The sequence below is a fragment of the Macaca fascicularis genome, chromosome 20 (assembly GCF_037993035.2).
Source record: "Macaca fascicularis isolate 582-1 chromosome 20, T2T-MFA8v1.1".
Taxonomy (NCBI): Eukaryota; Metazoa; Chordata; class Mammalia; order Primates; family Cercopithecidae; genus Macaca; species Macaca fascicularis.
In genome coordinates, this window is record NC_088394.1 from 71,374,918 (window position 1) to 71,401,679 (window position 26,762).

General features: G+C 49.1%; 1 protein-coding gene across 23 annotated transcripts in view; it reads right to left on the minus strand.

Moving 5' to 3' along the window:
- Positions 1-328: 328 nt before the first annotated feature.
- LOC102118955 (transmembrane protein 231) overlaps positions 329-26,762 on the minus strand; it is a 31,584-nt gene continuing 5,150 nt past the window's right edge. For 2 of the 23 annotated variants that reach the window (XM_074027639.1, XM_074027651.1), the window contains 5 exons: positions 20,504-20,632; positions 20,029-20,172; positions 16,166-16,247; positions 14,634-14,765; positions 8,186-8,364 (listed from right to left, as the gene is read on the minus strand). In XM_074027639.1, coding sequence (XP_073883740.1) covers positions 14,644-14,765; positions 16,166-16,247; positions 20,029-20,172; positions 20,504-20,632 — 477 coding nt within the window. In that variant the 3' untranslated portion in view covers positions 8,186-8,364; positions 14,634-14,643. Of the gene's footprint in view, positions 2,138-2,772; positions 2,952-3,370; positions 3,469-5,825; positions 5,985-8,185; positions 8,365-11,602; positions 13,558-14,633; positions 14,766-16,165; positions 16,248-20,028; positions 20,173-20,503; positions 20,633-26,762 lie in introns of those variants that run through there. The other 21 variants (XR_012429164.1, XR_012429165.1, XM_005592576.5 and 18 more) reach the window with 16 other exon arrangements.

Consider the following 26,762-nt stretch of genomic DNA (forward strand, 5'->3'; position numbering starts at 1 on the left):
ATAAACAGAAAAAAGGAAGTGGCACTGGATATAGGCCGATTGGTGACAGCTCAGCCTTTGTCTAATTTGGACACATCTGGTCAGTCTGCGGTCTGCCCCTGGCTGAAAGCTGGCTGCTAAGGTTGGAGGAGACTCCTTTTTCCTTACAAGAATATACTCTGGTCAGGTTGTAGTTTGTTTACATATTAAATAAGGTTACATCCCAGTCAAATCCTCCCTACAAAGTATCCCCTATTCTGACCTCTATCACCATAGACTAGTTTTTCTGCTTTAAATAAATGGAATCACACAATAAAAAGAGAAAAAAATGAGGTTACAGTTCACTAGATTGCAGGATTTTTGAACAAATTTATTTATTTATTTATTTGATAGAGTCTTGCTCTGTTGCCCAAGCTGGGTGCAGTGGCACGATCTCAGCTCACTGTAACCTCCACCTCCGGAGTCCAAGTGATTCTCCCACCTCAGCCTCCCAAGTAGCTGGGATTATAGGAGTGTGCCACTATGCCCGGCTAATTTTTGCATTTTTAGTAGAGAGGGGGTTTCACTATGTTGGTCAGGCTGGTCTCGAACTCCTGACCTCAGCTGATCCACACCCTTCTCAGTCTCTCAAAATGCTGGAATTACAGGCGTGAGCCACCGCGCCCGACCTGGAACACATTTAATTTAATTTAGCAGAACTTACTCCCTGTGCCCAGAATAGGTAGGGGCAAGTGTTGCTTTCCATGAAGAGTGCACCTGATGAGAAGGCAGCTCCAGAGGACTCAAAGGAAAACCGAGAATCAGGAGAAAAAGAAACGTGCAGTCCTTGCCTACCTCAGGGGAGGACCCCAAACTCCCAGTTCATAGTAGGGACCTGCTTCCCCATGCATCCCAGCTCCCTCTCCACCGTGCAGTCGCCTCCTGGGCCGGGCAACCACAATTCGGGGCCTGCTCTAAGGCCCAGAGTTCTCAGTCATGTGACGCCCAGCTTAAGTGGTCTGGGCTTCGTGGCAGCACCAGATCCAGGGTGAGGTCACGCTGCTGGTCCTCAGAGTACACAGGCCGGTAGCCCAGCAGCTGCAGCGCGTCGGCGCACACCTCCTGCACGCGCAGGATCTTGGTGAAGGGCAGCGCGTGGCGCCAGGCCTGGGAGACGTTGCGCGCATTCCTAGACGAAGTCTGGAAGGCCTCGATTGGCTGGCCGATCCCCAACCCGTGGGTGATGTTGTGGATCCAGGTCTTGAGCTGGGGCGTGAGGGTCAGCCCGGTGAAGGCGTAGAGTGCTCTGATCTCTGCCAGCGGCTCCCGCGCCAGGTCCTCGAAGCGCACCAGGCGGTAGCGGCCGCGCAGGAAGGGTGGCGGCTTGAGTGTGGCGGCCTCCGCGATGCGCACATGGCTGCGACACACCTCACGCATCAGGCGCAGCTGAGGGTCAGCCTCCACCCACCTGCCGTTGGTGCCCAGCACGATGCCGTTGTCGCGTGCCAGTAGTGGGCTCGTCGCCTCCCGGGAGCGCAGCACGGCCCGCGGGTCGCGCACCAGGTGCACGATGCGCAGGTTGAGTGCGGGGTCTCTGAGCAGCGGGTAGAGCACCTGCAGGTTGAAGAAGCGCACCTCCTTGAGCACCACGTGGCTGTAGGAGCGGCAGGCCTCCTGGGCCAGGCTGAAGGGCTGCCGCGTGCACAGTGTCTTGCACATGTTCTCCTTGCTGATAGCGCCTCGGGGAAAGGCGTTGCAGGCGGGCGGCGAGCACAGCGCGCGGCTCGTTGCCCACTTGAAAAAGGCGGACAGGTTTCGGCTCTGTGGCATGTAGGCATCAAACACGTCCATGTCGCACAAAAAGACGGAGCGCATCAGGTCGCGCACAGCCATGTGCAGCGTTGCGGCGCTGCCTTGCGACAGGGTGGTCCACACGTGCCACGCGGGCTCCATCAGGTAGAAGACGTCGGGGTGCTGGCTGAAGAGCTGGCCCACGAAGGACGAGCCTGAGCGCCACGAGGACAGCACCAGCACGTGCACACGCTCCTCGCCGCCCGCTGGGGATGAAGGTCCTGGCCGGGAGACGACGAAGAGCAGGAGGCAGGTGGTCTGTGCCAGGAGGAGCACGGTCACTGTCCTGCTGGAGAAGCGTGGCAGCCGCATGCTGGCGGCTGGAGGCCTTCGGGCGGGCGGAATGGGCAACTTTAGGGACCAGGGCCCTCACGCCCATCCCACGCCCCAATTACTGCCCAGTGCCCTCAGGGAGCAGCCCTTGGATTTGACTACCCTACCCATTGGACTTCCCAAGACTCCCAAGGTCTCAGTCGAGCACTTTCCCAGGAATATGGAGTCAAGATATAGCCCAGAATATAGTCTGTGCTCAGAAGTCCAGTTGCAGACAAATGTGGGATACCCTCAAATTGTCTACCTACCCACCCACCTACTTACATACCTATAGGCTATCTATCTGTAGAGAAAAATATTATGTTTCAAAGAGAACTTCTGTCTTTTGCTTCAGGATACCTCTTAGAGAGGCCCTTTTAGGTTGCTGAGCTAAAAGGACTTGATGGGGGCTTCCAGGGATGTCAGAGCACCACCAGGCTTGCGGAGGTTGAATCCTGGCTCTGCCACTTCCTGGCCTATGATCTTGCTTATGAAGATCACTTAAATCTCTCTGTGACCGATCACTTTACCCGTGTGTAAAAGAGGGATAATTCTGGTACTTGGCTCACAGGATTTGGGGGGATTGGGGGGTTATTATAATGAAAATGGGAGAAGGGAATATGTAGTCATGCCCATAATTGAGGATCGCACCTTTTACGTGGTGTGCTTCTGCACTATATAACTTTTTTAACAGGCAGGTATAAAACTTTTGTCGGCCGGGCGTGGTGGCTCATGCCTGTGATCCTAGCACTTTGGGAGGCCGAGGCGGGTGGATCACGAGGTCAGGAGATGGAGACCATCCTGGCTAACATGGTGAATCCCGGTCTCTACTAAAAATACAAAAAATTAGCTGGGTGTGGTGGGGGGCGCCTGTAGTCCTAGCTACTTGGGAGGCTGAGGCAGAAGAATGGCATGAACCTGGGAGGCAGAGCTGGCAGTGAGCCAAGATAGCGCCACTGCACTCCAGCCTGGGCAAGAGAGCAAGACTCTGTCTCAAAAAAAAAAAAAAAAAAAAAAGAAAAGAAAACTTTTGTCGTTAAAAATAAGCAAGTAAATAAAGTGCACAAAGAACACCAACTGTTGCCATCATTGGTTGGGGGTGAAGTGCTGAAGGCAGCATGGGCTCCAGAGGGAGGGTGTCCTGGAGCCCTGTGGGTTCACAAGGAGACCAGTTGAGGTGGAGCTGGCATGGAGCCAGAGAAGCAGAGGTGAGAGCAGAGTACTGTCCCAGCCAGCTGAGGGAACTCACCACTGTCCAGGGCTGCTGGGAGAGCTGCAACACTGATCACAAACCCATGGGAGATGTCTCGACACCTGGCAAAACAGGAAGGAGAGGAGATCAGAGTCCTATAGAGAGAGACAGCCCTGTACATAGAAAGCTCTCCGGGGTGGGAGCAGAACTGTCCTGCCTGTCTTTTGCTTCAGGATATCTCATAGACCTTTTGGGTTGTGGAGCTAAAGGGCTTGATGAGGACTTAGGTGGATGGATGTCACAGCACCGCCAGGCTTGCTGAGGTGGAATGAGTCTGAGTAGGGCACTTCTCCAAATGGCTGGGAACTGGCCGGGTCTACTGATGGATGGAGGCGAGAGAGCTGGCTCCGAATCCCAGCACTGCCAATGGGAAGCCATGAGACCTGGGGCAAGTGACTTAACTTCTCTGAGGCTCAATTTCCACCTCTGTAGAATGGGATTTGCAACATTTAATCCCTTAGGGCTGTTATGAGATGCTGCTGCAAACACCTATGAAGAGGGGACCTGGGAAAGTATTCCTTACACACGTGCCCCTGTTACTGTTATTGTCCCTGTGCTCAGCTACATCTGGAGAGGAAGAACCCCCTCCACCTGGGGAGTCTCCCCCCAGAGGAGACACCCACAGGCCACCTACCCTTCCAATCCCTGTATCTCCCAGGCCATTCTCTGGCCTCCAACCACCCAGAGCCTTTAGTGGACCTTAAGAATATCACACGTGTCGGCCGGGTGCGGTGGCTCAAGCCTGTAATCCCAGCACTTTGGGAGGCCGAGGCGGGCGGATCACAAGGTCAGGAGATCGAGACCACAGTGAAACCCCGTCTCTACTAAAAATACAAAAAATTAGCCGGGCGCGGTGGCGGGCGCCTGTAGTCCCAGCTACTCAGGAGGCTGAGGCAGGAGAATGGCGGGAACCCGGGAGGCGGAGCTTGCAGTGAGCCGAGATCGCGCCACTGCACTCCAGCCTGGGCAACAGCGTGAGACTCCTTAAAAAAAAAAAAAAAAAGGCCGGGCACGGTGGCTCAAGCCTGTAATCCCAGCACTTTGGGAGGTCGAGACGGGCGGATCACGAGGTCAGGAGATCGAGACCATCCTGGCTAACACGGTGAAACCCTGTCTCTACTAAAAAATACAAAAAAAAACTAGCCGGGTGAGGTGGCGGGCGCCTGTAGTCCCAGCTACTCAGGAGGCTGAGGCAGGAGAATGGCGTGAACCCGGGAGGCAGAGCTTGCAGTGAGCTGAGATCCGGCCACAGCACTCCAGCCTGGGTGACAGAGCGAGACTCCGTCTCAAAAAAAAAAAAAAAAAAAAAAAAAAAAAAAAAAAAAAAAAAAGAATATCACACGTGTCTCACAGGGTGGAAGGAACACTGAGCCGGCCTCCCGCATTCCAAGGTCCCAAAGTGTTCTTCTGTTTGCACCTGTTGCTTCTGCAATGATCTCAAGGCTGGGCGACTTTGGAAGGGAGGAGCCTGGAATTTTTCTCCTGCTCCTACATCCTTTGCTGCTTGCCTGCCCCACTCCCCTGTCCACATCACCCATTGAGAGAAGCCAGGGTCTAACTTGTGAGCAGATCTCATCTCTGCTCCTTCCCCTCAATGCAGGGACTGGAGTGAGTGGAGAATGCCCAACACCTCTGTCACCTGCTGACTCCTGAGCTACCTTCTGGATCCCCATACCCACTCCTGGAAAACCTGGAAGATGAGGAGAGTAGCCCCCCACCTCCTCTACACGTGCGACTGTACTTTTTCCAGTGCTGGCTGATGGATGGTGGGCTCCCCTGACAACAGAGTGTCAGAGAGGAAGGCAACTCATATTTTCTGACTTCAATGATCACAAGTGCTAGGTGTTTCTTTTTTTTTTTTTTTTTTTGAGATGGAGTCTCGCTCTGCCGTCCAGGCTGGAGTGCAGTGGCTGGATCTCAGCTCACTACAAGCTCCGCCTCCCGGATTCACGCCATTGTCCTGCCTCAGCCTCCCAAGTAGCTGGGAGTACAGGCACCCACCACCTCGCCCGGCTAGTTTTTTGTATTTTTTAGTAGAGACGGGGTTTCACCATGTCAGCTAGGATGGTCTCGATCTCCTGACCTCGTGATCCGCCCATCTCAGCCTCCCAAAGTGCTGGGATTACAGGCTTGAGCCACCGCGCCCGGCCAGTGCTAGGTGTTTCAAGTCCACCGGATGACTTAACTCAACAGGCCCTGAGGGGGACATGATGATGTCAGTTTTTCAGGTGAAGGACTCAAGGCTTGGAGAGACAGCAGGAAAGCTGGGACCCCAGGACTCCTGTTCCTAAGCTCCTGGCACTTCTGATCCCAGGCTGTGGGCCTCTCCCACGTGTGATTGCTCCCTGCAGAGTGTAGGACCTTGCTGCCCTGGCCCAAACACAGTTCTCCTGGCCAGCCCAGCCCTTCCCTGGTAGGGAGGATCTTGATCCCAAGCTAAGGTGTTTGTTACCTGTGTTCCAGGAAAGCCAGAGGTCTTCTTAAGAAGGTGGTTGAGCCGGGTGCGGTGGCTCACGCCTGTAATCCCAGCACTTTGGGAGACTGAGGTGGGCGGATCACAAGGTCAGGAGATCGAGACCATCCTGGCTAACACTGTGAAACCCCGTCTCTACTGAAAAATGCAAAAAATTAGCTGGGCGTGGTGGTGGGCGCCTGTAGTCCCAGCTACTCGGGAAGCTGAGGCAGGAGAATGGCGTGAACCCGGGAGGTGGAGCTTGCAGTGAGCCGAGATTGCGCCACTGCACTCCAGCCTGGGCGACAGAACGAGACTCTGTCTCAAAAAAAAAAAAAAAAAAAAAGGAGGTGGTTGAATCACCCTATGCCATACAGAGTCTCCAGAAGACCAGTTCCTCACTGGGAGCTTTCTGAAAAGGAGACTTACATTCAGCACAGTGGACACCTGGCCAAAGGTTCAAAGTTAGGGAGAACCAGTTAGGCAGGCCCTATGATATGCACTTTCATCTTCATGATTGAATGTTATCCTCCCTAGTCCCTAAGAGGCAGAAATAAGCATCCCTATCTGTTTTAATTGAAGCAGTGGGGCTCAGAGACATGAATACCCAGTAAGAAAGTGGCAGGGCTGGGGCTCTAGTCCAAGAGTCAGACTCCCAGTGCAGGGCTCTGTGGTGGGTCACACTCCTAAGCCTTTGTCCAGAGAACTCTTCCATCCTGGAAGGAACATTCCCCTTCCCCTCCAAATTCTTCCCTTTTTTGATTCTTTTCTGGGGGCACATATTTATTACGTTTAATTTTTAGAAAAATAATACAAACAGGTCACACGAAATTCAAAAAGTAGAGCTGAGGGCATCACAGCCTTGACCTTCCAAAGTGTTGGGATTACAGGCGTGAGCCATAGCGCCCAGCCAAAAGTGCAATTCTTGACTGCCTTGCCTCCATGTAAAAGGGAAGAGAAAGGAATGTCAACATTTGCTAGAGGTCGGACACAGTGGCTTACGCCTGTAATCCCAGCACTTTGGGAGGCCTAGGTGGGTAGTCACCAGAGGCCAGGAGTTCAAGACCAGCCTGGCCAACAAGGCAAAACATAGCTCTACTAAAAATACAAAAATTAGGCCAGGTGTGGTGGCGGGTGCCTGTAATCCCAGCTACTTGGAGGATGAGGCAGGACAGTCGCTTGAACCCAGGAGACAGAAATTGCAGTGAACTGAGATCATGCCATTGCACTCCAGCCTGGGCAACAAGAGCGTCCATCACACACACACACACAAAAAAACAAAAAACAAAACAAAACAAAAATTAGGCCAGGTGTGGTGGCTCATGCCTGTAATCCCAGTGTTTTGGGAGGCCAAGACGGGTGGATCACCTGAGGTCAGGAGTTCAAGACCAGCCTGGACAACATGGTGAAACCCCATCTCTAAAATTAGCTGGGCATGGTGGCTCATGCCTGTAATCCCAGCTACTTGGGAGACTGAGGCAGGAGAATCGCTTGAACCCAGGAGGTGGAGGTTACAGTGAGCCAAGACGGCGCAATTGCACTCCAGGCTCTGCGACAGAGTGAGACTCCATCTGAAAACAACAACAACAACAAAAAAAACACAAAAATTTGGGCCCAGTGCAGTGGCTCACGCCTGTAATCCCGGCACTTTGGGAGCCTGAGGCGGGTGGATCACCTGAGGTCAGGAATTTGAGACTAGCCTGGCCAACATGGTAAAACACCGTCTCTACTAAAAATACAAAAATTAGCTGAGTGTGGTGGCGTGCATCTGTAATCCCACTTACTCCAGAGGCTGAGCAAGAAATCCCCTGAGCCCAGGAGGCAGAGGTCGCAGTGAGCCAAGATCGGGCCACTGCACTTCAGCCTGGGCGACAGAGCGAGACTCCATCTCAAAACAAACAAAAAAACGTTTCCTAGGCACCTGTAGTGTCCTGGGGCCCAGAGGGCCTTTCCTGAAGCCCAATATCAAGCCCCTAGAAGCAGTGAGGCACGACTCCAATTCCCCGGAGTCTGGTTCCAAATTAACTCACCAAGCTATTTTTTCTCAAGAATTTTATGGAGAGCTTTTGAAAGCCACACCGTTTGAAACCCAAGTATGGAATAAGAACCGCCCCCTCACCCCCGCCCCACGCAGTGAGGATTCCTACGTGCAGCCGAAGCCGCAGCAAGACACTTCCAAACCAGCGCTAGCAGGGGCGATGAATTTTCCACGTTGCTGATGGAAAAGCCACTTCCAGCTCCTCCCGCCACCCCAGGCCCCCGGTGCTGGACAGAGGAGCGTCCCAGCTGTGTTACTGGCCCGGCCCCCAGCTCAACAGAGTGTGGGGACACCCCCCGTGGAGAATGAAGAACCAAAGTACCTCAAAGTTTGGCGTGTCTGCCCGACCTGGAGGGGCAGCGAGAGGGACGCCTCTCTCTCTGGGCTCAGCAAAGGCTCCCAGTCTCTTTCAAGTTCCACCGCACAGCCAGCTTCCTCTTCACTGGGAAAGTCCGCAGGGGCTGACTTGCTCCTTAAGGTCCCAAGACTATTAAGGGACACCTGGTGACGCCAGGAAAGGGGGTCTAAGAGGCATGGACGAGAGTCGGGGGGCACCAAGACACTGAAAGCTCCTGGAGACTCGAGGCACAGCGAATCTGGGAGCAGGGCAGGAGTCCCGGAATGGGATGTCGAGGGTGGGGGTGTCCTGGGGCTACCACAGGGAAGGACGCGGCGCAGAGCTCCCTCCGGAGCCCGGCACTGTGGCCCAAGATCCTCGGCACTGCCCGGTCAGGCGCTTTCAGACGTGGCTGCGGCCCCGGGGTGGCCGGCAGGAGCCAGGGAAGTGGAAGAAGGAAGGAAGGAGCAACTTTTGCCCCCAGCTCCCTCTCCCCACCCCTGATCGAGGGGCCACGCCTCGGGGAGGGGCGCCGGATGAGGGCAGGGCCGGAGGGCCCAGGTGGGCTGGGGCTCTAAGAGGCGCGGGGTTTAGCCGAGGATGTCAAAGGACGCTGGCAGAGTCACTTCTCATCTAACTGACCACAAATAAACGTTGTAACCCGTCCCCCCGCAAATCCCCAGAGAACCTGGGAGCTCCTCGGAGGACAAAGGCCCTAGTGAAGGAAGTCGAATCTTAATCTTGGCCCTCCTTGCTCTCCGGGGCATCCTTGCAGGGAAGGGACTTGGAATCCAAACCCTTCCTAAGGCCCCAATCTCAGCCCCAAGCCAAGACCCAGGCACCTTGACACAGGGACCAACGCTGTCTCCCGGTGCAGCGTCCCAGCTGGGAGGAGTTGAGACCAGGTGGCCTTAGGAGCTGTGCCCTACCTGCCCTAGCCTCTGCCCAGAGGCGCAGGCTTGATAACAGGTTCTGACGAATACAGGATATGTTTCAGTAAATAAAAGCTCCCCACCCACCCCTTACATATAACAGCTCAGCCTGAAGTGGTGGCACACGACTGTAATCCCCGCACTTTGGGAGGGGAGGCAGGCAAATCACTTGAGGTCAGGAGTTCAAGACCAGCCTGGCCAACATGGTGAAACCCCGTCTTTACTAAAAATACAAAAATCAGCCATGCGTGGTGGCACATGCCTGTAATTCCAGCTACTAGGTAGGCTGAGACAGGAGAATCGCTTGAACCCCCGAGGTGGAGGTTGCAGTGAGCGGAGATGGGGACATTGCACTTTGGCCTGGGCGACAAAGCAAGACTCCATCTCAAAAACAAACAAACAAACGGGCAGAGTCCAGTCATCTGAAAAGGATAGCGCATTGGGAGGTCCTTTAATCCACGGTGGTGTCTGAAACAAGAAGTCCCCGCTGCTGGGAGTAGAAATTAGCACAGTCTTTCCTGGCTGTGGTTTGACAATGAATTAAGATCCTTAACAACCGTCGTAAGGTTTTGAATGTATCTTAAGGAAATAAACCAGCAACAAGGATTTCTACGCAAGGTTTACAGAAGTGTTGTTTATGATACTAAAAAGGTTACCACAAAAAAGATTAGAAAGATGTGTGCCAGAATGCCAACCATAGGCCGGGCGCGGTGGCTCAAGCCTGTAATCCCAGCACTTTGGGAGGCTGAGACGGGCGGATCACGAGGTCAGGAGATCGAGACCATCCTGGCTAACACGGTGAAACCCCGTCTCTACTAAAAAATACAAAAAGCTAGCCGGGCGAGGTGGCGGGCGCCTGTAGTCCCAGCTACTTGGGAGGCTGAGGCAGGAGAATGGCGTAAACCCGGGAGGCGGAGCTTGCAGTGAGCTGAGATCCGGCCACTGCACTCCAGCCCGGGCGACAGAGCGAGACTCCGTCTCAAAAAAAAAAAAAAAAAAAAAAAAAGAATGCCAACCATAATAACTGCTGTGATCAAACACTGTGATCCCAGCACTTTGGAAGCCAAAGCAGATGGATCACTTGAGGTCAGGAGTTTGAGACCAGCCTGACCACCAAGGTGAAGCCCTGTCTCTATTAAAAATACAAAAATTAGCCGGGCGTGGTGGTGGGCACTTGTAATCCCAGCTACTCAGGAGGGTAAGACAGGAGAATCGCTTGAACCTGGGAGGTAGAGGCTGCAGTGAGCTGAGATCATGCTACTGCACTCTAGCCTGGATGACAGAGTGAGACTCTGTCAAAAAAAAAAAAAAAAGAAAAGAAAAGAATAACCACCTACTGGTACTATGCTTATTACCTGTGTGATGATATAATCTGTACACCAAACCCCCAAGAAGTACAATTTACCTATATACGAAACTCATACATATATCCCATGAGTCTACAACAAAAGCTGGAAGGAGAAAAAAATGGTAAAGAAATAATTGCTTTATTAGCCTTACATGATGGAATATTAGGGGGGTCTCATCCGACTTAAGCCAAAACTGTACTAATCATTTGGCAAAATCAGGAGTCTTTCTGCCTCCAAATATTCAGTAATAACATCAAACCCTAACTTAGCAATGGGTCGGAGCTGAGTTAATAAAATCCCGTATATTTCTTGCCTTTTTTTTTTTTTTTTTTTTTGAGACAGAGTCTAGCTCTGTCGCCAGGCTGGATTGCAGTGGCAGGATCTTGGCTCACTGCAACCTCCGCCTTCTAGGTTCGAGCAATTCTCGTACCTCAGCCTCCTAAGTAGCTGGGATTACAGGCATGTGCCACCACGCCCAGCTAATTTTTGTAATTTTAGTAGAGATTGGGTTTCACCATGTTGGCCAGGATGGTCTCGATCTCCTGACCTCATGATCCACCCATCTCTGCCTCCCAAAGTGCTGGGATTACAGGCGTGAGCCACAGCTTCCAGCCTCTTGCCTTTTATTTCTCTCTTGCAGCTATGCTATGATTCAGAGTCAGAAACTATCAAGATCTGGTCTGTAAATAATTTCAAATTCACCAGACACAGTCATAATTATCCAGCACGTAGATTTCACATGGCATGTGAATTCCACTGAAAACTCATCTACTTGGGGAAGAACTAGGGGACTTTCATCAAAGACTTAGTGGAAGTTCCAAGGTCTTTTGGCAGAGCCTCGTAAAGCATGGCCGCAGATGAGTAATGAAAACAGGTGTGTGCAACCTCTGCCCTCCTTATTCTTCCCCATTCCAAACCCTTTCTCTTGAAAAAGGTACATGCGATCTTCCATTTTGACTTTTTTTTTTTTTTTAAGAGACAGGGTCTGAGTCTGTCACCCAGGCTGGAGTGCAGTAGTGTGATCACAGCACACTGCAGCCTCAAGCTCCTGGGCTCAAGTGATCCTCCCGCCTTGGCTTCTCAAAGCGTTGAGATTACAGGGATGAACCGTCATGCTCGGCCTCATTTTGAACATTTTAATTAGAAAGGTACAAAACATCATGGGTTCTTTATACAAAATTTGCATTAGAATAATTTAATAAAATGCAAACTAATGTTTATACGTTATCTTGTCATCCTTCCATATCTCATTGCCTTATGGGGATTTAAACAAGAAACTATTTTTCATTTAGATCTTAAGAAAAAAATTTAGGCATATAAAACAGCCTGAATATTAAAAAAAGACAACGGGGACAGTGTTAGGGAATTCCTCTGTTTGAATACTTCAAAATAGCTTTGTTTCCAAAATTGTTTTTAGTCAGTCTAAAGGAGCACTAAAAATGAGAACTGATCTCCATGGTAAACTGAGGCACACACTGAGGGGTATGTTTCCGGGTGAACATGAAGCACGGATCACAGGGGCCACGTCCTCCCCATGGTAATGACCTGCTTGGGATCAGAAAGCAGCTCCGTCTGTCCTTGGAGGAGACTGCACGTGTCCTCAGGAGATGAATGGGCTGAACAAGCCGTCTTCCATGTGCAGAGGCCCCTTCCAGTCATCTCTGCTCTTGCAGACACTTGCTTAGCCACGAGGGTAATCCACTGAACTGCTTGGCATTCTGCTAGTGGCCAGGCTGGACTGGCCTGCCCAGGCCAGCATCTTCTTTACTCCCTCACTGCTTCTTGTGTCCTTCCCAAAGCTGCCTGCCCTACTCTGATGGGCACTGTGGTCCTTAGTCAAGGGAAAGGCCAGCCGCTGGGCTTCCCACTAGCCTTCCAAATAAACTTGTGGTTGTCAGGCAGTGGGAGCCAATCCCAACACCAACTCCTGTTGCCCCTGTCCTTTGCAGGAAGGGGGACAGCTGTCAAGGAGGAGGAGGGCCAAGTGCCCAGGCTGTTGGGTGAGGGCCAGAAAGAACCTGCTGTGACAATCCTTCCTTCCCTCAGTGCTGCTGAGGGGGCTGGGAATGAAACAGCCCCTCTGACTTTAGCCTGCCATCAGGGGCACAGACAGAGGGCAAAATAGGGTGAAGAGCCAGCCACAGTTCGGCAAAGATCCAAGGCTGCTCAGCTGAGCTGATTACAGATGACTGACTGTTGGGCTGGGGCAGGTGGACAGTCCAAGTCGCCTTCAGCAGCCCTCCCTCATGCCTGTGCTAATGCAGCCCTTGCCCTTGGGCCCTGCCCCTCCAGGTCTCCAGTTAGAGGCCTCAGCTCTGGAAATCAAAGCTCTGAATGGGAAATGGAGATGCCCCCGGGTGCAAAGTGCTAGTGATTGGCATGTTTGTCACAAAAGAGCCCTGGAAAGCGTAAGAGTGGCTCACAGTAGAAGGAAGAAATGCACAGTGTGTTTCTCAGTTCAACAGAGGAAAAATCTCTGCTTGACCAGAGATGGGACTCTTTCCAAGATGTCTGAACTGCCTGCCATTTTCTCCCGAAATTCAACTCTAAGGCAAGGAAGAAAACCCAAAAAGCTAATTATAGCGTCCAGGAACTCTCAGACCTTTCCACAAACTAGTCCTTGGTGATTCTGCAGGAGCTCTGAAGATACGGAACTTGTGTAGAGCAAAATTGGAAAGAACTGTTGTCTCTGAGGGGAAAAGCACACAAGCCTGCATGTGTCCTCTGGGCTCTTTCAAAAGGTCCTAAGATGTTCCCAGGAGATGACAATGAGGCAGCCACGGTCCTGCCGAGTCTTCAGAAATGGCCTTCCTAGGATAAGTGCTCCTTACACATTTCTCCCCGGGGTGTCGCTGTCACAGGGATGGTGGTCACTACCTGATTCTGAAACACGAAGATCTTGATTCTTTCAAACACCCAGAGGAAGATAAGCAGGATGCTGACATACTGCACCCAGGCGAACTTTACCATCTCCCAGAATCCTGGCTGATAAGTATGGACAGCTAAGGAATGGAGGGCCACATGGTGTTAGGTATGAAGAGAAAATCCAAGACGGAACTGGCCGTGGCAGAGGTATCTAGAAAGGAGGCAGGACCTCTGTCACGTACACACCCAGATGGACGGTGACCTGCTGAACTTGGCCAAATGGTAAAACCAGCCACATTTTATTTGAACTATTTATATACTAAGCTTGATGACCAACCTCCTAAACAGACAATTATGCCAAACTACATTGATCACAGACTAGAGACATCCTGAGCTGTTAACCAGCCATCATCCATCAGGGACTCTTCTAAAATCTTCCAGTTGTGTAAACTTACAATACCTTTATTAGCCCCTGCCTAATCACACCTGTACGGAACACAATTTAGCTGCTTCCTAGGTTTGTGTCTCTGGAATTGTAATTCCTAAGGCCCTAGTTAAAATGCCTTCTCTTTTGTTTGCTTCTCTGCAGTGTTCGTGTTGGTTTCATTTCCTATTAGTTGACCTAAGTCAAAATTAAACCAAAGTTTAGGTCAGACAGGGACTGGCAAGAATGTTTCACATAACCTTAGCATAAAAAGGATAATATATGATTACTAACACATACAAATGGATGATTCTTACCTACAAGAATTGCTTGGAAACAAACAGGACCAAGAAATGAATTATTTGTTCCTGTACGAATAGCAGATATACAGAGTCATTTTTTGAATCATGTAGCCTAAAATGTCAAAGACACAGCCATTTTCATGAGGCTGTAACTCTGTCGTGATTTCCAAGAGAACACTTCCCACATCTGTTACTACTTGAGACAACTGAGGAATCATTCCTCTTTGAAAACTGAGCTGCCATTTATTTTATTTTTTTGGTAATTGTTGTTTAAGAGGCAGGGTCTCACTCTATCACTGAGGCTGGAGTACAGTGGCACAATCATTGCTCACTGCAACTTTGAACTCCTGGGCTCAAGCAATCCTCCTGCCTCAGCCTCCCAAGTAGCTGGGACTACACGTGTACACCACTATGCCTGGCTATTTTTTTTTGGGGGGAGTACAGACAGGGTCTCACTATCTTGGCCAGGCTGGTTGTGAACTCCTGGGCTCCAACGATCCTCCCACCTTGGCCTCCCAAAGTGCTGAAATTATAGGCAGGAGCCACCACACCCAGCCTTACCATGGACTCTTTAACAGAAAGGATATGAAATGACTTCCACAGGGTATCGGATGATAGCATTAATCACAAATGGAGCATCTGCGGCTCTGCCCACCAGCCAGATGGGGTTGGGATCATTCAGGATGGTGGTAACTGCAATGCAAATAATTAACCATTAACCACAATGGCTGTTTGACCCTGGCAGTTGAAGGCTATAAAGATTATTAAATTATCGTGTGCTTCAGAACTGGCCGTGAACTGAAAGAAATCATTCAGAAGGAAAGAGAAATTGCATGTGCAAAGTTGATCACACATTATTTGCTAAAATAATAGTCAAAATACTTTTGTTAAAATACATTAAAAACTTAGAAAGTTTCTTCTACATGTGCTGAATGGCTAACTGAAGGAATACTATACTGCCACTAAAAGTAGTATCACAGCTTTGTAGCTGTGTGGGGAAGTATTTATATCCCAAGTTTAAATAAATAAAAATAACCTGGATCCCAATGTGTTTCTACACTACAAGAGCTGTATAAAAAGATCCGCAGAAGGGTAAAGAATGAAAGGAATGAAAAAATAGCTGATTTGTAGGGCACTGTTTTCTAGTTTTGTTTTAAAATTCCCTCTATTATTGCAATAATGCCACTAGTATATGACACAAAAGCAGTAAGCAATACTGGATTTGCAGTCGTCCCCCTTGTGAGATGTCTGTGTATAGTTTCTATGATGTCTGGTTGCCAAGTAACACTCTAGATGCCTTTAGAGAAAACCTCAGCCACCGACCAGACAAACGTGCCGAGTCAACACATGCCCTGGCCTAGAGTTCTGTAAGGAATGAGCACACTGTGCCTTCTGGCAGGAAGCAGGGGCACTCCTGTTCTCCTGCCGGACTGCTAATGTGGGGAGAGTCACCCACGTCCTCTGCTTCTCTCTGAAAAGCATGAACAGCAATTTGTCTTTGGCATCTGTTATAGGTGTGGTATGGGGAACAACTCAATTAGGCTTACATTTTTTAAAAGGGAAACTCATCAAGCCAGTGGTAGGAAAATGATGGCATTTAACTATCACTAACCTTCTGGACCATGGGATGCTGGAGGGGTGGGGGCGGTCCCAGGTCTGAAGATGAGGACGAAAAGGACAAATCCTGGACAGCACATTTGCTCCCATCGTTGACCATTCACAGGTTTTCACATTTTTTTTTTTTTTTTGAGACGGAGTCTCGCTCTGTCGCCCAGGCTGGACTGTAGTGGCCGGATCTCAGCTCACTGCAAGCTCCGCCTCCCGGGTTTACGCCATTCTCCTGCCTCAGCCTCCCAAGTAGCTGGGACTACAGGCGCCCGCCACCTCGCCCGGCTAGTTTTTTGTATTTTTTCAGTAGGGACGGGGTTTCACCATGTTAGCCAGGATGGTCTTGATCTCCTGACCTTGTGATCCGCCTGTCTCGGAGGTTTTCACATTTTTATCATAAGGGTTCCAATTCTGCTTGTCTCTGTTGCCCCCACTAACCTTGAAAGTCCTGAGCAGCGGCTGAATGAGCTCTACCTGTGACTCACCGTTCCTCTCCTGGTAGGCAGCAACAATATGGGTGAGGTCGTAGTCATAGGCAAAGGGGCTGGTCCCATTGATCACGGATACCTGGTACACAGGAGGATGTGGTGTGAGCACCTGGGAGACGACTCCTTTCTTCCTTCTACCCTTCTGCCCACCCAGGCTGGTCCCACAGAGCACCCTCTCATTCTTGGTGGCCTACTGCAGTATCAATAATCTTCTCTTCAAAGATGAATAAACTCTCTTGCAACAATTTAAGCCCGTTTACCCTCAGTCTTTCTTTCTGTGGATGGAAATAAGGGGTCAGTGTCCATGTTTCATAGGTTTTAAAGCTATTTTTAAAATACCCCTCTCTATCTCAGTGGGAGAAAGAATTCCTTAAATTATTTTAATAGACCATATTTTCTCCAGGTGTGGTGGCTCATGCCTACAATCCCACTGACTTGGGAGGCTGAGGCAGGAGGACCACTTGAGGCCACGAGTTCAAGGCTGTAGTCGATGATGATCATGCCACTCACTATACTCCAGTTTAGGAAACAGAGCAAGACCTCATCTCTCTCAAGAAAAAAAAAAAAAAAAAAAGCCAGGCATGGAGGCTCATGCCTCTAATCCTAACACTTTGGGAAGCCCCAGCAGATGGATCACTTGAGACCAGGAGTTCGAGACCAGCCCGGCCAACGTGGCGAAACCCCGTCTCTACTAAAAAGAAGACAAAAATTAGCCAGGCGTGGTGGTATATGCCTGTAATCCCAGCTATTCAGGAGGCTGAAATCAGAGGATCTCTTAAGCCTGTCTGGGAGACGGAGGTTGCAGTGAGCCGAGATCATGCCACTGCACTCTAGCCTGGGTGACAGAGCAAGATTCTGTCTCAAAAATAAAAATAAAATAAAAATAAAAACCCCTACACAAAAACGAAGAAAAGAAACCATACTTCCAACTTCTTTGTCATTTTCTTGGCCTTCTCTGGGTGCTAAGTTCTTTATCACTTTTTTTTTTTTTTTTTTTTTTGAGACGGAGTCTCGCTCTGTCGCCCAGGCTGGAGTGCAGTGGCGCAATCTCGGCTCACTGCAAGCTCCGCCTCCCGGGTTCACGCCATTCTCCTGCCTCAGCCTCCCGAGTAGCTGGGACTACAGGTGCCCGCCCCTGCGCCCGGCTAATTTTTTCTATTTTTAGTAGAGACGGGGTTTCACCATGGTCTCGATCTCCTGACCTTGGGATCCGCCCACCTCGGCCTCCCAAAGTGCTGGGATTACAGGCGTGAGCCACCACGCCCGGCCTCTTTATCACTTTTTTTTTTTTTTTTTTTTTTTTTGAGACGGAGTCTCGCTCTGTCGCCCAGGCTGGAGTGCAGTGGCGCAATCTCGGCTCACTGCAAGCTCCGCCTCCCGGGTTCACGCCATTCTCCTGCCTCAGCCTCCCGAGTAGCTGGGACTACAGGTGCCCGCCCCTGCGCCCGGCTAATTTTTTCTATTTTTAGTAGAGACGGGGTTTCACCATGGTCTCGATCTCCTGACCTTGGGATCCGCCCACCTCGGCCTCCCAAAGTGCTGGGATTACAGGCGTGAGCCACCACGCCCGGCCTCTTTATCACTTTTTTTTTTTTTTTTTTTTTTTTTTTGAGACGGAGTCTCGCTCTGTCGCCCAGGCTGGAGTGCAGTGGCCGGATCTCAGCTCACTGCAAGCTCCGCCTCCCCGGTTTACGCCATTCTCCTGCCTCAGCCTCCCCAGTAGCTGGGACTACAGGCGCCCGCCACCTCGCCCGGCTAGTTTTTTGTATTTTTTAGTAGAGACGGGGTTTCACCGGGTTAGCCAGGATGGTCTTGATCTGACCTTGTGATCCGCCCGTCTCGGCCTCCCAAAGTGCTGGCATTACAGGTTTGAGCCACCGCGCCCGGCCTCTCTTTATCACTTTTAAACATAGAAATAGATAAAATGCAAACCACAAGCGTGTGCATTTTTCCCTTAAGAAAACAAGACTGCTGTTACTGTAATCTGATACATAGACATTCAAACAAAAAGTGCCACATTCATTTCGTATGTTGCACCTTCCTCTTCTTTACAACTTACGTTGATTATAGGCAGAGCAACAGTAAAATCCCCTATATAGCTACAAGTACTGGTTTATGGCTATAATAACCGATAACATTCCTTTTTCACTTTCTAAAGTACCTCAGCTCGACTTCTATGGTCGCCATTGTGATAAAAGGAAAGTGAGAAATGAGTGATTAGATGCATGAGTTCTGTACACAGACAGAAAGTTCCTGGCTCTGTTACACTTTCAAGCTTCGAGTCTTTGGGAAAATTAATCACTGTAAGCCCCAGTTACGTCTTCTGCAAAATGAATTCATTCTTTAAACAAGTATCTGTGAGCTTACCATGTGCCAGGCAGTGTGCTAGGCACAGACGTGATAGTATTTGAGATGCCACTGCTGTCAAGGCTGAGGGAGACAGCAAATAAACACACAAACACATATCCTGAGGAGGCCAGGTGGCAGGAGGGAGAGTCTGGCTGAGGGATGGTGGAGGGAGGGGCTGTTACTGTAGATGCAAGTCAAGGAAGGGCTGTGCTTGGGGATATCTGAACAGGGACCTGAATGGTGTGGTCCGATAAGCCACGTGGATGCCTGGCAGAGGAAATGGCAAAAGCCCTGAGGTGGCAGCTGCTTCTTGGTTTCGAGGAACAGCAAAAAGGCCAGGGTGGCTGGAAGGGAGCAAGGGGGGCAGCGATGGGACAAGTGGCTGTAACGCTGGGAAAGGACAGTGCAGGCAGCTCAGAGGTTGCCGTGACGATTAAGAGATAATACAGGTAAACCCCTGCACTCAGGGGTGGCATGTCTTATGGGTTCAGTAAACTATGGCTAGTAATATTTTTGAAATACTTTACATGAACATTTTACATCATCATTTTACAGTATCCCTCGGAGTACATCCTGTGTGTGACCAAGTGTGTGTATGGAAGACAGAATGTGTGTGTGTGTGCCCACATGGACCTAAAAGCAACAGGCAATTTAGTTCTTTGACAAATACAGATTTTGTTTCTCTTCCCTTCTAGGTGTAACTATGCATGTACCTTCTCTGTAGTTTGAAAAAATTCATGGCAAGAATTCTGCAGAGACCCTCTTTGGTGCCACCCACAGAGAAATGATAGTTCTTTTTTTTTTTTTTGAGACAGAGTCTCGCTCTGTCGCCCGGGCTGGAGTGCAGTGGCCGGATCTCAGCTCACTGCAAGCTCCGCCTCCCGGGTTCACGCCATTCTCCTGCCTCAGCCTCCCGAGTAGCTGGGACTACAGGCGCCCACCACCGCACCTGGCTAATTTTTTGTATTTTTTAGTAGAGACGGGGTTTCACCGTGTTAACCAGGATGGTCTCGATCTCCTGACCTCATGATCCGCCCGTCTCGGCCTCCCAAAGTGCTGGGATTACAGGCTTGAGCCACCGCCCCCGGCCGAGAAATGATAGCTCTATTTTTCTTTTCTTTTCTCTTTTTTTTGAGACAGAGTCTTGTTCTGTCGCCCAGGCTGGAGTGCAGTGGCGAGATCTCGGCTCACTGTAACCTCCACGTCCTGGGTTCAAACAATTCTCCTGCTTCAGTCTCCCAAGTAGCTAGAATTACAGGCACGTACCACACGCCCGGTTAATTTTTTATATTTTTAGTAGAGACGAGGTTTCATCATGTTGGCCATACTGGTCTTGAACTCCTGACCTCAAGTGATCCATCCGCCCGCCTCCGCCTCCCAAAGTGCTGGGATTACAGGCATGAGTCACCGCGCCTGGCCTGACATTTCTACCTTTCATTCCCCTCTTTAAAGAACTTAATGAACAGTAACACACAGAAACAAAGGAGCTCGACGATGAGAAGCGCCCTTACGTTGTATCGGGCATCTAGGCCACCACAGCTCAGCGGCTGCTTCTGCTGCAGCCTCAGGTCTCCGTTCACATATAATTGGGATCCCGGGACAGGAAAGGAGGACTGGAGAAACGCCATGCTCTGCATCACGAGGGTCACCATCCTCTGAAATCATTAGAAGGACCAACATACCAACTGCCATCAGATCTGAAGGGCTCTGGGTGCTAAGAGTCACCTGTCTTGGCTGAAACCTAAGGGGCCCTCACATACCTAGCGTAGCCATGCAGGAAACACTGCCTAGAACCTTCTGAGCTATTAACAGCCCATATCAGTTAACATGACTTTAGTGAAAACCATTCGATTGGCCTAAGTTAAATCCCAAGCTACGTGGGGAAGAGGGCCTGCTGCAGTGTGGGTCTTCTAGAAATCAGAAGAAGGGTTCTGGTCTATTAAAAATACACAAGGGAGAGGACGGCCTCCCAGTGGACTGACTCACGTGTAATTGATAGGAGAAAGTCAGGATGAGCTGCACACCGAGAACGTGCTCCGTGGACTGCAGGGGAAGCTCCAGCTTAAAATGTAGCATGTCCATCTTCCCATCCTGGTTCCTGTCTTCTTCTCTAGTCTAGGAAACCCAAACAGGGCCAGCAGCCCCGGTCACTAACGAGTCTGGGAGGAATCCACATCACTTTTGTACATACACAATGACCCACTGTCCTGCTGTACACAACAGGCATTCTCTCCCCCACCAAAAGAAAGAGAAAAACAGATAGATGTAAGTGCATTAATACTGGGGTAAGAGACACAAAGTGCATGGCCCCTGCACTTCATATCCGAGTCTTTCAAATGTTCACTGGCCAAAATAAATGGGCGATAAAAAAAAACATCTGGATAGCATTTGCATCTTTCAGTTGTCTCATTTGATCTTGTTTATTTTGCACTGTAATTTTTTCTTTTTTATAAACATGCCTGAATTTGTATGGAAATTTTAAGTAGCACATCAGAATCGTCTTCTATGTCTCTAGAAGTCAACTTGTTAAAATAGAAAAGCACCTAATCCTAATCATTATGCACTCCCCAACAAACTGAAACTCAACAGAAAATCACCAAGCTCTATCTTTTTTTTTTTCTGAGCTGGAGTCTCGCTCTATCGCCAAGGCTGGAGTGCAGTGACACAATCATGGCTCACTACAACCTTCACCTCCCAGGGTCAAGCAATTCTCCTGCCTCAGCCTCCCAGGTAGCTGGGATTACAAGCGCCCACCACCATGCCCAGCTAATTTTGGTATTTTTAGTAGAGACGGGGTCTCACCATGTTGACCAGGCTGATCTCGAACTCCTGACCTTGAGTGATCCGCCCACCTCTGGCTCCCAAAGTGCTAGGATTATAGGCATAAGCGACCATGCCCGGCCTTATCAAACGCTATTTACAGATTCTGAAACCACAAGTGTCTTTGCTTCAGATTCTTAATGTTAGATCTCATCTCATCATTCATGTCAGGACTTGAAAGCCTTGTGCATCTTTTAGTAGCAATCAATGAAATGAAAAAGGAAGCTATGTCAGGTAAGCAAGGCATTAAAACCGTATCTATTTGATAAATTATGGGCATGAAAGGAAAGAAGACAAGAGGTCTGTAGAGGAAAAAAAGACAAAAATACAGCTTATGAAGCATACGTAGGCAGTGAAAAATAATTGGTGGCCGGGCGCAGTGGCTCATGCCTGTAATCCCAGCACTTTGGGAGGCTGAGGTGGGCGATCATGAGGTCAGGAGATCGAGACCATCCTGGCTAACACGGTGAAACCCCATCTCTACTAAAAATACAAAAATTAGCTGCGTGTGGTGGCAGGCGCCTGTAGTCCCAGCTACTCGGGAGGCTGAGGCAGGATAATGGTGTGAACCCGGGAGGCGGAGTTTGCAGTGAGCCAAGATCGTGCCACTGCACTCCAGTCTGGCGACAGAGTGAGACTCCATCAAAAAAAAAAAAAAAAAAAAAGAGAAAAAAAAAAAAAGGTATCCACTCCCGCCATCCACAGTCTTGCCAAACAGTGATGCTAAAATGACGATCAGGAAAGGATGGTTACTGAAAAGTGATCACTGCTGACATGGTCCCTCTGTACAACTCTGAATCTTTTTGCTACAACTGATCCTTCCCCACTGTAGATTCCCAGAACAATTCTACCATCGTGTAGCAGCATTCCCACCTGGATCCACCATCTGTGGATTCATTTTGATTCCCACGATTACTATTATGTAAGGAAGAGTTTTTTTGTGTGTGTGCTTTTTCAGGCTAATAAGGTCATTTGAAATGAAGAAATCTCAATTTTCAGAAACTTTCAATTATTTCTTTCTCTCTAAACAATAATGTCCTTCTCTTCGGTCTTGTTTTAGAGAAACCTCCCTCCCTTTTCTTTTGGATACTTCCTCTCTTCCCTGTTTCATCAGCTTTGGGGAGGGATATCTGCTACCGGGCTGATGATCAAGTTTCTGAGGTAATGATGGACTAGTCATTACGAGTAGGATGAAAAGAGTCTGCCTTGCGGATCATGAGGTCAGGAGATCAAGACCAGCCTGGCCAACATGGTGAAACCCCATCTCTACTAAAAACACAAAAATTAGCTGGGAGTGGTGGTGCATGCCTGTAATCCCAGCTACTCAGGAGGCTGAGGCAGGAGAATTGCTTGAACCAGGGAGTTGTAGGTTGCAGTGAGCTGGGATCGTGCCACTGCACACCAGCCTGGTGACACAGGAAGACTCCATCTCAAAAAAAAAAAAAAAATAAATAAATAAAAGAGCCTGCCTTGTCTTCCTGTGGATTTTCTTCAGTTGGGATCTGGGTAGAAAATGTTGTGTAACTCTCTGTGATGGATCCACACCTTCTAGATCTTTAGGGTTGGACAGGAAGCAAAGATCATATTTCTCAACTTGCATCAGAGGATAGTGGCCAGGAGAGAAATGCCAGAAGAATCCAGACTCCAACACACTGTGGGAGGGGGAAAAGCTCATTTCCTTTGATCTTCACAATAAATGTAAAGCCCCAGGCAGGCAGAACAAGTATTTTCCTATTACATAGATGAGAAAATCAAGGGTGAGGGAGGTTAGAGCATTTATCAGAGGTACGGCAAGTAATGGTGAAGACGGGATTTGAGATCAGGTGACTTCAAATCTGGTCCTCTTTAGGACCAAAATGTCCAGAATTATTAAAAAATTCAAAATGAAGACAGCAGGTTGGACAAATCTTCCTGCAAAACAGCAGCACCAGGCATCTATGTCTGTATACTTGCCTGTGCACATCCTTCCACTCCAAGTTCAGGGAGGACATATTTGGCACAGCAGCATCAATAGTGTCTACTTGTTAAATTCACTCAATGATCTGTTATGTACTTTTTGGAACCCACTACACGCCCGGCACTATTTCAGATAATGAGAATATAATGGCAAACAAAATAGACAAAGTCCTCATCCTAACGGGGAATACACTCCCAATGGAGAACGTAGAAAATAGTGACAAGTGCCACTAGCAGAAATGAAGCAAGCTAAAATTAGAGAATAATGAAGGTAAAATTTAACAGAAATTGGCCAGGGGTGGTGGCTCATGCCATAATCCCAGCACTTTGGGAGGCCCAGGTGGGCAGACTGCTTGGGCTCAGGAGTTTGAGAGCAGCCTGGGCAACATGGTGATACTCTGTCTCTACTAAAAATACAAAAACTAGCCAGGCATGGTGGTGTGCACCAGTAATCCCAACTACTCGGGAGGCTGAGGCAGGAGAATCGCTTGAACCCAGAAGGTGGAGGTTGCAGTGAGCTGAGATTGTGCCACTGCACTCCAGCCTGGGTGACAGAGCAAGACTCATCTCAAACAAACAACAACAGCAAAAAGAACTTAACAGAAATTTTTAAATATTCAGGATGACCTGACTTGTTGGAGTCCTGAAGGAAGTGAGGTGATGGGGTGCAGGAACATCTCAGAGAGGAGGGATCCAGGCTAACCAGGTGCTTGTGCTCTGGGTGCCCATAGGGCCAGTGCAGTTGGCAGAGTGGGTGAGAAGGAGAGTAGGGTGGAGAGATGGGGGAGAGAAGTTTCGATGGAAAGGATGTGTCTCCCACAAATGACCTGTCACCAGCCTAGACTCTCACCCTCCTGGGGCTGGCGAAGTTTGGCTGTGCTCCTCTGTTATCGCTTGGACCACTGAAGAAATAAATTATTTAATTCTATTTAGTTGAAAGTAAGTTTCACAAATATGCAATAGCTAACAAAGGCAGGCATTCAAAGGCTACTACTTCTTTAACACAAATTCTAGGTCTCTAACCTCTAACTGGTGCTTAGCCAAGAGAATTCACACATCACAGCACCACCTTATATCTACAAGGTATATGCAGGCATTGGAACAATTTTCATATCCATTCATTGTCCCATGTGATTCCTCTGCATATCCCAGGAGAGAGGTGGGTACTCTCATGCCCTGTATATGGATAGATAAATTGAGGGTGAGGTTGTGAAACCCAGTGACAGAACTGGGACGAGGACCTTGGTTTGCTGACTCTTGATTCAGGGATCTTCTACAATAGCTCACAAGAACTCTAATTGAAAAGATTTCTCATGGTTAAAGGAGGATAACCCTTTACAGATACACATGAAATCCACACTCATGTACTGAGCAGAGTCAGAGGGAATTTTTTTTTTTTTTTTGAGACAAAGTCTCACTCTGTCGCCCAGGCTGGAGTGCAATGGCACAATCTCCACTCACTGCAACCTCCACCTCCCAGTTTCAAGTGATTCTCCTGCCTCAGCTTCCCGAGGAGCTGGGATTACAGGTGTGTGCCACCATGCACAGCTACTTTTTGCATTTTTAGTAGAGACGGGGTTTCACCATGTTGGCCAGGCTGTTCTCGAACTCCTGACCTCAGGCAATCCGCACGCCTCAGCCTCCCAAAGTGCTGGGATTACAGGCATGAGCCACCGTGCCTGGCCAGAGGGAATTTAACATAGGGAATAACTAGTCCCATAGATATTAGAGGACTGAAGACGTAAAAAGGGGATATCCTGGCAACACACAGATAGCTGCAGGGAACAGTTCTCACGCCTAGGACTAGAGAAGAAGGGGAAGCGGCTGGGGTTGATAGAACTTAGAGGTTTAGGGAAGAAGCCTCAAAGAGCTGAGCCTCAGACCTCAAGAAGGGACCGTTGCCCAGATGGGGCCAGGACCTCTAAGCTTAGAGGAAGGACACACTAGAGGGAACCTGGAAGGCTGGAGGAGAGGTGTCTTGATGCTTCCTATTTGCTGGTTGTCCCTGTTTGTGTCATCCCAGCAGTGGTGCTTCACCCTGGCAGTGGCAACTGGTTTCATTTTTTTTTTTTTTTTTCACTCCCAGAACAAGGCTCATCATGCCTCCTACTGGCAGAACCTAACAGGCAGCCGCAGGGGAAGAAGGAGACTTCCAGCATCTCAGCAGGAACCTGGAAGCTGAGCGTAGGAGGGAGGTCTGGAGCTGAGACAATACCTCATAACCAGCACACCACCTGACTGCAGGAATTGCCAGAAATATAAGTGCCATTGTTTCCAGAGTATCCTGATGTGTGACTTTTCCCCGTCTGGAATTCTACAGCATCTGATGGTTTGTTGGCATTTTGTCTGGTTTCTGTTTTGTTTGCGTACATTTCATTCATTCAAGTCATATTCTTCTTCTACTTTTTTTTTTTTTTTTGAGATGTAGTCTGGCTCTGTCGCCCAGGCTGGAGTACGGGTAGTGTGATCTCAGCTCACTGCAATCTCCACCTCCTGGGTTCAAGCAATTCTCATGCCTCGGCCTCCTGAATAGCTGGGATTACAGGAACCCGCCATCACATATCACAACCTGGCTAATTTCTGTGTTTTTAGTAGAGACAGGGGTTCACCATGTTGGCCAGGCTGGTCTAGAACTCCCCACCTCAGGTGATCCACCCGCCTCAGCCTCCCAAAGTGCTGGGATTACAGGCGTGAGCCACTGCGCATGGCCCATATTCTTTCAATAAAGGTTAATTTCCTAGTTTATACCAGTGTTGATTTCACCATATGTTTGTCATCACCGGGTGCTCCTTTCTTTTGATGCTAAAAATACTCTTTGGTACCAGTTTTGGGTCTCTAGCAAAGCAGAAACTGCTACTTCATGGTTCCTTTCCACCTGTCTACCTGTATTTCTTCTTTTTTTCTCTATTCTTTTTTTTTTTTTTTTTTGCTACAGGGTCAAAAAAGGCTGGAGTGCAGTGGCACGATCACAGCTCATTGCAGCCTTGACCTCTTAGGCTCAAGTGATCCTCCCACCTCAGCCTTCTGAGTAGCTGGGACTATAGGCATGCACCACTACCCCTGGCTAATTTTTAAATTTTTTGTAGTAGGGCCTCATTATGTTGCCTAGGCGGTCTGGAACTCCTGCGCTCAAGTGTTTAGCCTCCCAAAGTGCTGAGATTATAGGCATGAGCCATGGTGTTCAGCCTTGTATTTCAATCAATCTAAGATACCATTAATTATAAAATGAACCATTATTTTATATACCACTGAGAAAAGAAAAATACTTCCAATTAAACTATGACACTTTTCTAATCATTTACTTTTTAAAAAGCTACTAAAAGAAATTTTAGATTTAGACATATTTACAGCAGCTATCATGTTTATTTACTTAGAAAAATATAAGCCAAACAGGTCGGGGTAGTGGCTCACGCCTGTAATCCCAGCACTTTGGGAGGCCAAGGTGGGTGGATCACCTGAGGTCAGGAGT